This window comes from Rousettus aegyptiacus, unplaced genomic scaffold (assembly GCF_014176215.1).
Source record: "Rousettus aegyptiacus isolate mRouAeg1 unplaced genomic scaffold, mRouAeg1.p scaffold_m13_p_10, whole genome shotgun sequence".
In the NCBI taxonomy this organism is placed as follows: domain Eukaryota; kingdom Metazoa; phylum Chordata; class Mammalia; order Chiroptera; family Pteropodidae; genus Rousettus; species Rousettus aegyptiacus.
In genome coordinates this window covers 94035109-94047724 of record NW_023416285.1, presented here as the reverse complement: position 1 = coordinate 94047724, position 12616 = coordinate 94035109, and the positions used below count along the sequence as shown (strand labels likewise).

At 44.1% G+C, this 12616-nt stretch overlaps 1 protein-coding gene across 4 annotated transcripts in view; it reads left to right on the top strand.

Annotated features, from left to right (window-relative positions):
• CELF2 (CUGBP Elav-like family member 2) overlaps positions 1-12616 on the top strand; it is a 718856-nt gene that overhangs the window by 253712 nt on the left and 452528 nt on the right. The window contains exon 1 of one of the 4 annotated variants that reach the window (XM_036227077.1): positions 5218-5316. The exons of the other annotated variants lie outside the window; for them this stretch is intronic. Coding sequence (XP_036082970.1) covers positions 5264-5316 — 53 coding nt within the window. The 5' untranslated portion in view covers positions 5218-5263. Of the gene's footprint in view, positions 1-5217; positions 5317-12616 lie in introns of those variants that run through there. 4 annotated transcript variants of the gene reach the window in all.

Sequence of the window (12616 nt, the reverse complement as noted above, 5' to 3'; positions counted from 1 at the left end):
GTGAGCCAAACATGAAAGCACTTGAAATTCCATTAAAGTTATAAATGAATGCATTTATTTAAAAATGAAGAAGAAGAAAAAAAATAACCCACCATCTTTGGAAGTTTGTCTCTGTAGACATCATTAAAGGGAGAATATGTACAATACACATTTTATGTAACTAAAGATGAGTGATTATTCAGGTGTAGACTTCTAACGGTAGGAGCTGATGTTTGGTGCAAAAACAAGAAAACTCAGCAGCTGAATGGACTGCCAAGTCACTCTGCATAAATAAACATAATGTAGAGATGCTCCAAAATGTTATAGAACGTCAGCTTCGGTGCTTTCAAGCATATCAATGTTATCAACACTTAAAAATGCGTTCAGCTAGCCAGTCTAAAGACAAGAAGGCTGCGTGTCATTTTCTCATTTCCAATATTGGAAGACATGGGCATACTTTAATGACATCACTACTTCGTTGAAAAGGCAACCTCGGATGGGGCCTTTTATGTTTGGCTTATAACACCTAAAACAATAAAAAAAAAGCTTTAAGAACCTTTAAATAAATGCATTTTGATGCCTAGTCAGTGACATCAGGGTACCTTTACAGAACTCCAGAAATGAAAAATAATAATCACAGTGATGTTGCTATTTTTATTTAAAAGTCAATCTAGCACAGGGTTGCCAGATTCATAAAAACACAGGACACAGAGTTAAAGTTGAAGTTCAGATAATAAGCAAATAATTTTTTCAGTATAAGTATGTCATGCACTATCTGGGGGCATACTGATACTAAAAATTTACTTTTTGTTTTTCCGAAATCCCAGTTTAACAGAGCGTGCTGTGTTTTATCTGGCCACCCTCGTCTATCATTGTTGCCACACTGTGGTTTGCTATGAGAAGTATGCGAAGCTGGATCCTATTTCCAGGGTCAAGAACAAGTGCTGGAGTTTCTGAGCTCACTGCATCTGCCAACTTTAAAACTCTGGCACATCAACAAGACCAGGAATACTTCTTTAACAGAAGTAGAATGCATTTCCAGTTAGTCATTTCAGTTTCTTAAAGGGAGCGAGAGTCCTTACCTCCTTGAGGAGAAGGTAAGAGCTAGAAAACGAGAAAAAAAAAAAATCTCGGGAGCAGAAGGAGAAAGAATCTTTATCAGGAAGAACTGGGCTCAAATGAGTTGGAGGCAAGACTTTCTAAAAGAAAACAAAATATTTAGGATAATCAGATCTCTAAGAATCAGAAATTGGAGACAGAGAATGAAAAAAAGGATAGAAAGAAAATTTTATATTTTTGCCCTAGGAAGGCTGCATTAAAAAGATAACTAAAGGAAGGAAGGAAGGAAGGAAGGAAGGAAGGAAGGAAGGAAGGAAGGAAGGAAGAAAGGAAGAAGAAAAAGAAAGAAAGAAATTCCTGAGCATGAGGAAGTTGGACATTTTGTGGGAGAGAAATTCCCTGAGACAGCATACTGTCTTTCTGAAGCTCTGTTCCATAGTTGGTCCAACAACCAGCTGATGGAAACCTTTGTTTTCCTTCTCTTTGGCTGAGTCACACCTCCAGGCGATGCCCGCTCCTCTGTAACATACAGGATGAGCTCCCACAGATCTGTACCCATGGCTCCGATGGCATCGCCCACAACCGTATGAAAACCCACCAGGGGGCCTATAGGACCAGGGTACATTTTCCACTTCTCTACCTTCTCCCGGGGTATTCTGTGAGTGCCTGGGTCTTCTAGGAAATGCAGATGCCTTGGCTCCTGCTGGAATCTCCTCACTGTGATCCTGCATTTCAATCTGCTTCTTAGGTGACTCTGAGCCCAATAGTGTGGAAACCACAGGCTGATAGGACTCGGAGTTTGGGGTTTTGTTTGTTTGGATGAAAGAGATACAAACAGTGAGCTTGCTTTGAGTTTGGATTTGGGTTTGGGTTTTGGTTTCTGTACCTGGGAAGAGGGAAGGCTATCACAAGAAACTCTATTTATATGAAAAGGAGAATTATGAGTCTTGTTGCTGGTAATAGTAGGACAATCATGAATGTTGCTTTTAATGGGTTGATTTTTTTTTTTTTTTAGCACATAGGGAGGGACGAGTCAGAAGGGCCAACTCTTGAAGAGCCATTAGAAGCAACAAAATAATTTGATTTTTTAAAGAGGTACATTTATCAAAATACAAGAAAAGGAAGACAGATGAAATGAAACTTTATAATTCATACCGCAGCATAGAGGAAAGTTATATTTTTTATCTTTGGTTTCTCAAGGCTCAACCTTTGAGTTTTATGTATAGAAAGTTTATTACTGTTTTTCTTGAGTCATGGTTGGATAGTTGGCCCAGTTTTGAACAGGGCAGTATTTTCACATGTGTTTTTAGTGAGCACCTTCATAGTGGAAGGTGAGTGAATCATTCCGACGGCCTTGTCTTGGTAGGAAATGGGTCCATTTGCCACGAAGCCGTTCAGAATCAGGGAACGCTTGGAGAACGGGGAAAAGGAATCTCCAGTGTGTAAAGCGTGGAATTAATCGACAGCATATTAAGAAAACACTTGGTCCTCAAAATTGAGAAGAGCAAAATATTCATTCTGGTTTGGACTCAATACAATCTTTAAAAGATCATTTAAGTCCCTCATCACCAAATACTTTCAGGAAGTGGATTTCAAAGTGAGCCCTAAAGGTGAGAGTGCCTCTAGGACACCTCGGGGTGACAGCATGGGACTCCGGCAGTCCCCTGCAGTGGTCACTCCAGCGGGGCCCTAAGGGCATCTTCTAGGTCCCACACCTCCCCCTGCGAATGACCAGCCCTGCGAGCTCAGGCCAGTTGCTTTGTTCTGCATGCCCAGATGTCCTCGTGTGCATTAATAAAACGGGGGTGCTACTGGTAACTCACCTCATTAACAAGTTAGTCATGAGGACCGAATGAATCCATGAACCTAAAGAAATTACAACGGTTCCTAGTACCTGACAATCAACTTTCGCTGTTATCTGTTTCTGTATATGAACTTGGAGCAAAGATTTCATTTGAGGGAAATTTCTAAAGCCTCTTAAAGGTTTTTGGAAGGGCTACTGCTTTAAAACAGTACCTCACAATTTATGAGTGTGCCTTGGTCCTTTTGTTCTTTGGCTGAAAGCCAAGTTCCTCCCCCTCTCACATATTAACCCTGAACTCCAAGGGTTAGAGGCTCACTTCCCTTCCTTCCCCAGATCTAAATTCAAGGGTGTGGTGGGTTCATGATATAAGGCTGATGTCATTAGAGTCCCAGAAACTATTTCATGATAATCTTTTGTTTTTCTCTTGCTAACTTTCTAAAGGGAGGAACATTTTATTCATTATCTAAGCATTCAGAGCCCTTTGGAGGTGCACTCAACACTCTGTGCTGTAATTATCACCAAGTCCGGCGAAGTACTTGGGGACTGCAAGTGTTATGTAAATGTTTACACATTATTACAGTGTGGCCCAAGATCCACAGTGGGACAGCAAGATAGCCAGGGAAGACTCATGAAGCCCCAGAGAGGCAGTGGTTTTTGCAAAAGGTAGGACATTCTCTTTAATTGTAGCATAGAGATAGTCGCATTTCTGAAGAGAGTCATTTACAGCCATTAAGGAAAGTGTATATGACTATAAAAGAGAAAACACATCTAAACTGAGAGTTTGCTGCCTATTTTAAGGACAGGGTTCCTTAGAGAAAAGGGTAATAGGGAACAGCTTTAAAATGCTGTGAGGGGCGTTTGGAATGAACTGGAGCTTCCTGACAATAAAAGCAGCATGCTCCCTAAAGCTGTCACCACACCTCCCCCGAGGGAAGGAACAGCCTCTCTTTCTTGCTAGGCTCTGCCTGAAGGACAGGACTTGGAAACGTCCTCCTGGCTGAGGAGTTCACTTGGTGAAGTCAAGGCAAAACTGACTCCACCTCATTCTCCTTAACTGTTTCTCGTGAGGAAAGTCTCTGTTTGGTGCCAGGGTGTCCTTAGCACCCCCTAACGCTCGCTAAACTCTTTTTAACCAAGAGAAAGAAGACCTGGATCACTGCCTTCAGCCGGTCCGTGTGTCTGGGTCAATAAAAACGGTTTTGTTAGACTAGGGAAGCTGATTTTCTGTTTACGGTAAGGATCTTAAAAACTCCTTTTAAAATAAGTATAAGAAAAAGAAGAATTTGATGTAAAGAGAGAGACTGTCAGGCAAAGCGCCTGTGGCATGCACGTATAAAGTCCTGATGACCTGAGGGGCTGTGGTGTGGAGGCGCCGAGCTGGGTGATTCCAAGGCCTTCAGATTCCAGGATCCGTGAGGACAAGGTAAGGGCTTCAGCTGCAGGGCCTGAGGGAGCACCTGGGAAGGCAGAAAAGCATGCTTATGAAAAGAGGAAATCCGTGCTCTCACAAAGAACCTGCATCAGGACAGGGCGGAGAAAAACTAGACAGCAGAGGAGAGCAATCTGCTCCTGAAGTTTCTCAGTACCCGCCGCGAGCGGGTTTAAACGAAGCTCGAAGCTCGGACGATAAGCTAGTGGAGGGCGCAAAGCCCACACCCTTTTCTCTTAATGTTTGCAGATAGGCTGCAGTCTGCCCTTCATGCCATGTAAAAACACAAGAAAGAAAAGAGGAAGGGGAAGGACAGCAGCAAACAGCAATGTGGCAAAATCTCTGCCGGAAGACACACTGTGCATTCTAGCTCGTTAGCAGCCTGGTTCCAAATTATTTTTAAAAAACAAATCCTAACAGTCATGTAGTTACAGCCTCTGAGGGAAGCTCTAAGCCCAAGGCTGGTGTCCCAGAACCCAAACCACACACAAAAAAAGGGGGAAGGGAGAAACCTAACCAGGCCCCCGGCAGGGGGGGGGGGGGGCGGCAGGAGGGCCCCCCGAGGAGAGGGCTGCAGCTTGCAGTAATCTGTAAATGATTGCTGGTAAAGTCCCGAGGCTTCAGGCTGGATCTGTGTTTGTTCCAAAACAAAGCCAAGGAGGACGGTGTTAATAAAGAGAGATTTAACGGAGGGCAGCGCTTGGAATGAAGTGGGCTCCGAAAAGGTCAAGTTTGATCAGTTGGAGCAGATTACAAGGGCTTTCGGGGGCGGTGTGCAGAGATGAGCTGAGGCTGGGAAGTAATATCGCGCGGGATTGATGCGGGGGGTGGAGAGAAGCCGGGACCAGCGCTTATCAATCCTAGGAGGAGGAAGAGCCGCGCGGGGCGCCCCGTGGCGCGGGCCGGAGCCGGGAGGCGGTGGCGGGTCCCTTCCCCTGCACCCACCCCTCACCCCGCCCCTCGGATCGCGTCCGCCGCCGGCCGCCTAGACAATGGTTTCCTTAATCTCTGACTTGGATCCACTCAAAGACTGGAAAGTTTTAAGGTAGGCCTGCTTTTCTTTCTCTCCCTTCGCCGTTTCAGTTCACGGCCAAGTTCCTCCCCTCCCCCACCCCCGTTAAGGCGCGCCGGAGGCGACGTGCAACGCCCGCGTGGGCGCCGGTGACACCCCGATCTGCGTGTGCGAACGCTCGGTTTCGGTGGCGAAACCGCTTCCAGCTGACGCGCGGAGCGAGGCGAGGCTCGAGGAGCCCTCGCTTGCACCCCAGGAGGGGGACAGGGGTGCATTTCGACGAGCGAGCGCCCAGTCTCACTGCAGGCACCCCTGACACCACTCACTCCCAGGATCCCGTGCTCACGTTTTTGCTCTGTGTTCCGGGGCCCTGAAGAGACGAGAGGGGCTGTAGCAAACTTCCTGGGAATCCGGCATCAAAAACAAAAACAAAAACAAGCAAACAAAAAAAAAACGAACTTTTTCGAAACTGTTATCCCAGCTCCTCTTGTAGAGGGTCTGTGGACGCGTATCTGCCCCCTGTGGCCTCTGCTTGTCCCCAGGTCACGTTTGGAAAAGCTAGGGAAACTCAGCTGACCTCTCAGAGAGGGCAGAATTTACGAAATGGGGTCTTTCTCTGAATGCTCCGAAAGAGGTGGACTGTGACTTTTGAGGCAATCTGTGGCCCAGGACAGTTGGAACCAAGGGGCTCAGAGTGGCAGAAGTCAGGGGTCCCTCTACCTGAGGCTCAGCCAACTCCTTTGGGAGAGTTCACAGTGAATTCTAGCTTTAATGGAACACCATTAAAAGCACTGTGCTGGGAAATCGAGGTGGTTTTGTTAAAAGTGGTTCAGTACAACGCCGTGTTGTCCCAAATGCCTGTCCCAAAATATGATTCCATGGGCACTAAACCAAGACCCAAATAAGGAGCAGAAGTAGAAGTGTGTGTTCCTGGGACTGCTTTTCCCTGACATTCATCTTGTATTGATTAGCCGTTATTTATTTCTCACTCCTGAGGTCTGCCCCCACCCCCGTGTTTGTCTGCTTCTCCTATTTTTAAAAGCAGTAACATTATAGAAAAGAGCAAAGAGAAGAAAAAATGGCCATTATCCATCTTTAATTTGTTTCTTTTTAAAGTTCTTGCGTCTGGCTTCCTAGGACTTCATGTGTATACGTGTCGCGCCTCATATAGCATGCGCCTCATGTACCCTTTTTCCAGTCAAGTAGCAAACATATTTCAATGTTTCTGCGTAATTTCAGTCGTGATTTTAATAGCCAAATAAAGCACCATAATGTTGGCGTACGTTGTTTACTAGATTACCATTCGTTGAAAATTTATATTGTCTCCCATCCTGGGTTTGCATTAACAACAACACAGTGAACATCTTTATGCATGTAGCTTTTTGCCTTTGTTAAATAATTCCAAGGATTTCTAGATGAAAATGCACGAACAGTTTAGTCTGTCAATGATGTTTCTTCGGTTTATAGCTGTAAATTTCATTTGTAATTGAGAGATGGTAAAGTATTTTTGTGAATGTCCTTATGATGCTGCCATTAGGATGAATTTCATTTCTTTAAATGAATTAGCAACCTGTTTCTAAAATTGAAATGTTTCTTAAGAGTGCTTTTAAAAAAAATTGTTCGTGTTGATTAACTTATTAATATTATTGCATGAGAGGATAAGGCGAGCTCTAAGAATGTGTAATGATGCTTACAAATTTTGAAAATATAGCCCTCCCAAGACCGTTTCTGATAATGATCTTGAACCTTTACCCCTTTGAAACTCAGTGATGATGTTGCCTTTCCCTGAAATGAGTACCTAACATAAGTGAAGTTTATTTTTTGGCTTGCGTAAGTGAAGCTTCCCGAACTTGGACTGGCAAAGACGAACGTTTTTACATCCACCACTGGGGTTCACCGGGCTCATTCTGTCCACACCTGTTCTTGGCGAGCGTTATTCTGTCTGTTTTCTAACTGTGTACTATCCTTTCCCGAGGAATTATAAAGGGGATAGCGTTTATGGATTGCATTTTAAATTCCTTAATTGTTTACAGCGAGGCATCCCATTGGCTAATTCTGATTCAGTGAACCACTGAGTCACTGGCAGTAAGTCTCTGCCTAAATGGTATGATCCAGCAGGAGAATGAAGATGTGTATGTCCTCGTCATACAGGGCCGTGCGTGATATGAGGTGTGTCAATAGAGAATGCTTTAGAAATCCAGGGGTGAGAGACCCCTTCCAATTAGGAGAGGGAGCACTATCACTGCTCTCGTCTGATTAGCAGATGAGCGGAATGCTCAGTTTTTAACAGCAGAAAGGCTATCAAAGCTGCATAACCTGGAATGTTTTCAGGTATTTGCTCCAGGCATGCAACCTGGAGTTCTGCCAAACCTGCTGCTCATGAACAGTGATCACAAGGAATAATTTTTTTAATCTGCTGACATCATAATTTAGTGTTTTAATATGTGATCTGGTCGGATGCAAGTTCAGGTCATACTCCTTTCTCGAGAACTGTATGTTCGACATCGTCCTAGATCTCTAATGTCAAATAGAAAAATCAAGGCAGGGAATGGTGCTGTTAGCTGTTTGTTTTTAATATAACGTCTACCTTAAGGGGCATTTAAAAATCCTAAATTTCACCAAAAGAATCACCAACAATTTTCAGCATTCCCCTCTTTATCATTGGGAAAGTACAAACATGAAAGCTTCACTCAAGAATAAGAATCAAAATCAGCCAAATCAAGAAAAAATATTCTTAGTGCACAGAAGAAAAAAGAAAGTGATGATGTAGCAGACCTGTGATAAAAAGAATGAAAGACAGCGCCGGCAATATGGTTAATACAAGGCACAACGTTCATCGCTGCTGCTTGAGGGAAAAAAGTTGACGAGCTGGAGCTCTGAACACCTCACCTCTGCTCGACCCTCCCCAGCCCCTGCACCACCTCCGTGCAAGAGTCTAGAGAACCCCAAATCTAGTTTAACTCTCTCGTTCAGAGGCGAGGGAATTGAGCACAGAAGATGAAGTGACAGATGAGGTCACAGGACTCATTAACGGGGCAAGTTGTCTCCACGACCCTCCTCTCTGACTCCGTCTTGTCTACTGAGGGGTTTTACTCGCCTTCACTTTTCTTCACTTCTCTGCTCCCACAGTTTAAGACAGCTCAGCCCAGACCTCTCCTCAGAGCTCCCAGACTTCTCAGCACAGCTAATGGAATGTCTTCAAGATGACTCAACCTCAACAGGTTGCAAACTGTATGTGTAATCTCACCCAAGACCTGGTTCATGACCGGCGCTCTTTGGCGTATGAGTCACACAGCTATCTATCCAGCCAGGTACTTGATTGGAAAGCTACAGATCCTCCCCAATCCCTCATTTTCCCTCTTAATCTCATCCACACTCTCACCGGCTCCTGTCGATTTCAACTCCTAAACATGTGCAGACCCCCCGCTCTCCTCCACCTTGCCTTGCTATCACCTCGTTTTACTCAGAGCTCTGTCTGACCTCCCAGCACATCTTCCTGCTCCAGTTCGTGCTCTCGGTCTGTTTTCCACACAGGAGTAAAGACACTTCAAAAGCCGTAAATCAGATCCTGTGACTTCACTATTTAAAGCCTCCCCTTTTCTGTTTAAATAAAAGCCAGTTACCTTCACCTGCAAGGCCCCATCTGACCTAACCCTGACCACCTCTCCAGCCGTATCATCTCTCTCTCCTTGTGATGCACGTTGCTGTGGCCACTGTGGTCCTCCTCCCCTTCCGCAAACGAGCCAAGCTTATTTTGGCCCGAGGACATTTGCACAAGCTACTTCTCTCCCTGCCCAGAAGTTTTCGCTATTCGCAGGGCAGGACGCTGCTTGGCATTCAAGTCTTAGCTCCAATATTACCTCCTCAGTGAGACTGTCCCAGGTCCCTCAATTTAAAATCATTCCAAAGTCTCTCTCTGCCGTATCTCCCTGATAGGTTGAACTGTATAAAATTGCCAATATTCAACCATTTTTTGACCTATTAAAATATGTCAGTTTCACATGGCTTAATTAATAGGCTCATCATAGCACTTATCAGTACCTGCTGTTTTTATAAGTACTTATTTATTATCTCTCTCCCCCATTAGAATATATGGTTTGGTTATCTAGTATATACCCAGCACCTAAAATATTTCCTGGCACATAACAATGAATGAATGAATGAATGAATGAATGAATGAATGAATAAAATGCTCACTTTACACTCCTGAGGCCGGAAGCATTACCTGTTTTGTTCACACTCTGACACTAGTATTTACCGTACCAGTGGTGGTGTATTATATGGGATGGATGGATGGATGGATGGATGGATGAATGAGTGACTCATTCCCAACTCCCAGCTTAGTAACCCGTCTTCAGTTCCTCATTTCTGTTCTAATCAGCAAAGAATCTGGATTTGACAACATGGAAACTTTTTCAATTCTCTGAGAATATGTCAGACACCTATTCTTCAAGCGGATTTCATTTCTTCTGTGTAAGAGAATGATCTAGATGGGGGTTGACAGATTTCTCTTATGAAGGGCCAGGAAGTAACTGCTTTAGATTTTGCTGGCCACACAATTTCTGTTGCAACTATTCAGTTCTGCCATTTAAAGTGAAAGTAGTCACAATATGTAAATGACTAAGGTTAGATGCAATCCAAGAAAACTTTATTTATAAAAACAGGCGGTGGTCCGGGTTTGGCCCCTGGGTCATTTTCTGCTTTGTCCTCTGTTATCTAGGCTAATGATTTGACCAACAAGAAAATAGAAGCGTCTTAGGCAGATGGAGGGATGTTTTCAAATCTCATATGACAAAGTGCATATCATAAAGTTGCCTCATTATTAGGGGAAAAATTTTTAAGACCTTGGTAATATTTCAAAGGTCAGAGAGGTTTTGGGTCATGAGCACTTTATCTCACAAAGATGATTATAGTTTGGAGAAAATTTGTGGCTTACCGCATCCCTTAAGGTTTGGATGAGCCTTCATGGTATAACAAAACAGACTTTGGCCCGTTCCCTTACCGAGTGTGTGAGAAACTGCCATTAATGAGAACAGCACATGCCGATGGAAAAAACAGACCAGACCCTGACATGTTTTAAGTCACTGCTTGGCCTCATTTCTTGATTTTTTCATTGCTTTCTCCAGCTCATTTAGGGACGTTTCCCTTTCACATGCCTGATAAATCTCCTATGATGAATTCCAAACTCACAGAGGAAAGCTCACCGCGCCATTTTGAATGAATGCCATGTGTAGATACTCTTCGGCTTCCGTTACATGACATCTCGGGGGTGCTGGGCAGTAGGGAGAGGCTCCGTGGAAGCTCTGTTGTCCACGGAGGGTAGGCGGGCCATCTGAAGTTCAGGTATTAGTCTTTTTAAAGGATGACATGAAAATTATGAATGCATTCTATCTGCCAGGCATTCTGCTAAGCGCTTTATATTCAAGATCCCATTTAATCTCTGCAGCAACCCTATGAAATAGATGCTCCACTTCCCCAGCGGGGACTTGGCTTTTTCTAACTGAGCCCGAGCACTTAAGCAAGGATGCCATGCGCTGTTCTGACATAGCACCTTTCCTTGGAACATTGGTAACTCGACGAAGCATGTTGCCTTAACTATGCCCCAGATGGGAAAAGTTTGCACCACATGATTCTTCCTTTTCCCACAGGAAAGTCTGAAGAATCGTGACCTACTTACTACAGGGTACTTTTAAAACACCATTGCAGAGCATGGGGGGAAGTAGGCTGTGAAAATATAGACAAGATCCCATAATAATTCTCTAGGTAGAATGAATTACTGTATATGTTTATGAAAGTGAATGCAAGATCTGGGCCTTTTAAATAATTTATTATATTGGAGAATAATCTATTTTTCACAAAGCGTGACTAATGTAGCACACGACATAACTAATAATGACAAAGGTTATGATCAGATCACATAAAAATGCCATTGCATTTTCATTTTCATCTCATGCCATCATTCAAAACAAAACAAAACAAAACAAAAATACCCTCCTGAGTTGTTTCCACTCCATTGACAGAAATAATCAGTAAAAAAATATTCACTCAACAATTATTTTTTTCTCCTCCTGAATGGGTCTGTCTCCCTAGTGGGCTGAACCAGCAAAGTATCAAGGACAAAACCAACAAATCCAGATCACCAGAGGTCTCTTTTTGATCAAACACAAGAAGAAATCTCTCAACGTGATCAGGTATATGTCTCCCAAAGGTCAGAGAGCGCACCGTGAGCTTATTGTCCCAGAATAGAGGAGGACCACCTGCCGCTTTTACGTCACCATTTGGGAACAGAAAGCAGAATGTGCCACGCACCTCCCAACGCTCCCCGAATATGTGTTCAGGCTCAAAGCCCCAGAACACTAGAGTCACATGCCATCGGGTTCACTGTACAGAGAGGACTCGGTCTCCAGCTTCCTCCCTGTTCTCGGGCAGAGCCCCACGTTCCCCTCCTCTCTGCATTATAACGCCACAGGAGAAGGCACCTCAAGAAATTGGCTAATCACTCTCCTTCAACCCTATGTTTAAAAACATCTCCTCTTTCCACACTCTGGATTTTTCATGAAGGTATGCACTGACTTGTTTACCACTGCGCCTCCGGCAGTGTCTAGTCCTGGCCCAGGTCTGCTACTTCCCAATTTCAGCTGTGAAGTTCTCACTGAACCTCGCATCCTGCCTTCCCACCGCACCCCTATTCCCCGCCCCAAAAGGAAGGACGATATTCTTCTCTTGAATGCTTATAGCACTGAATCTAAACCTGAGATTCTCAAGTGCAAGTGCGTATTGTCTCCTTTGTGTAATATTTAGGTATATCTTTGTTCCCTTGATGGGCTATAAACTCTCTGGAGATAGATAAGGTACACATCTGATTCATCTTTGTGTCTACTTACATCCTTTGTATCACAAGACACTGCATTTCGCACAGCTAGTATTTGAACAGACATCTGGACATTCCTCATTTATAAGGTGAGAGAATGAGCCAGATTGCATCTGAGGATCCCCACCCATAAAACCAGGTGATCAATGTGAAGCAGAACAAAGAAGCACCCTCCCACAGGATCCCGAACCCACTCAGCCATCCAGGCATCCTTTCCCCACACCGTTGAGATTTTCTTGAAGCAAAGCAATTCTCTATATCGATCCGCATTTTGTTTCAAGGCTTTTATTTCCAACATTTCTTTAGAGTTGATGGACTGAACTACAGACCTCTTTTCAAATGTTCTGTCTCCGAACTAAGGCTGTAAGGTAAATCAGCAGTTGCAGGGACAAGCTCCGCTGACACATACTGACATGAGCAATCGCACGTCTAGTCCTGTGGGGCCGGATGTTGAAGTCCGTC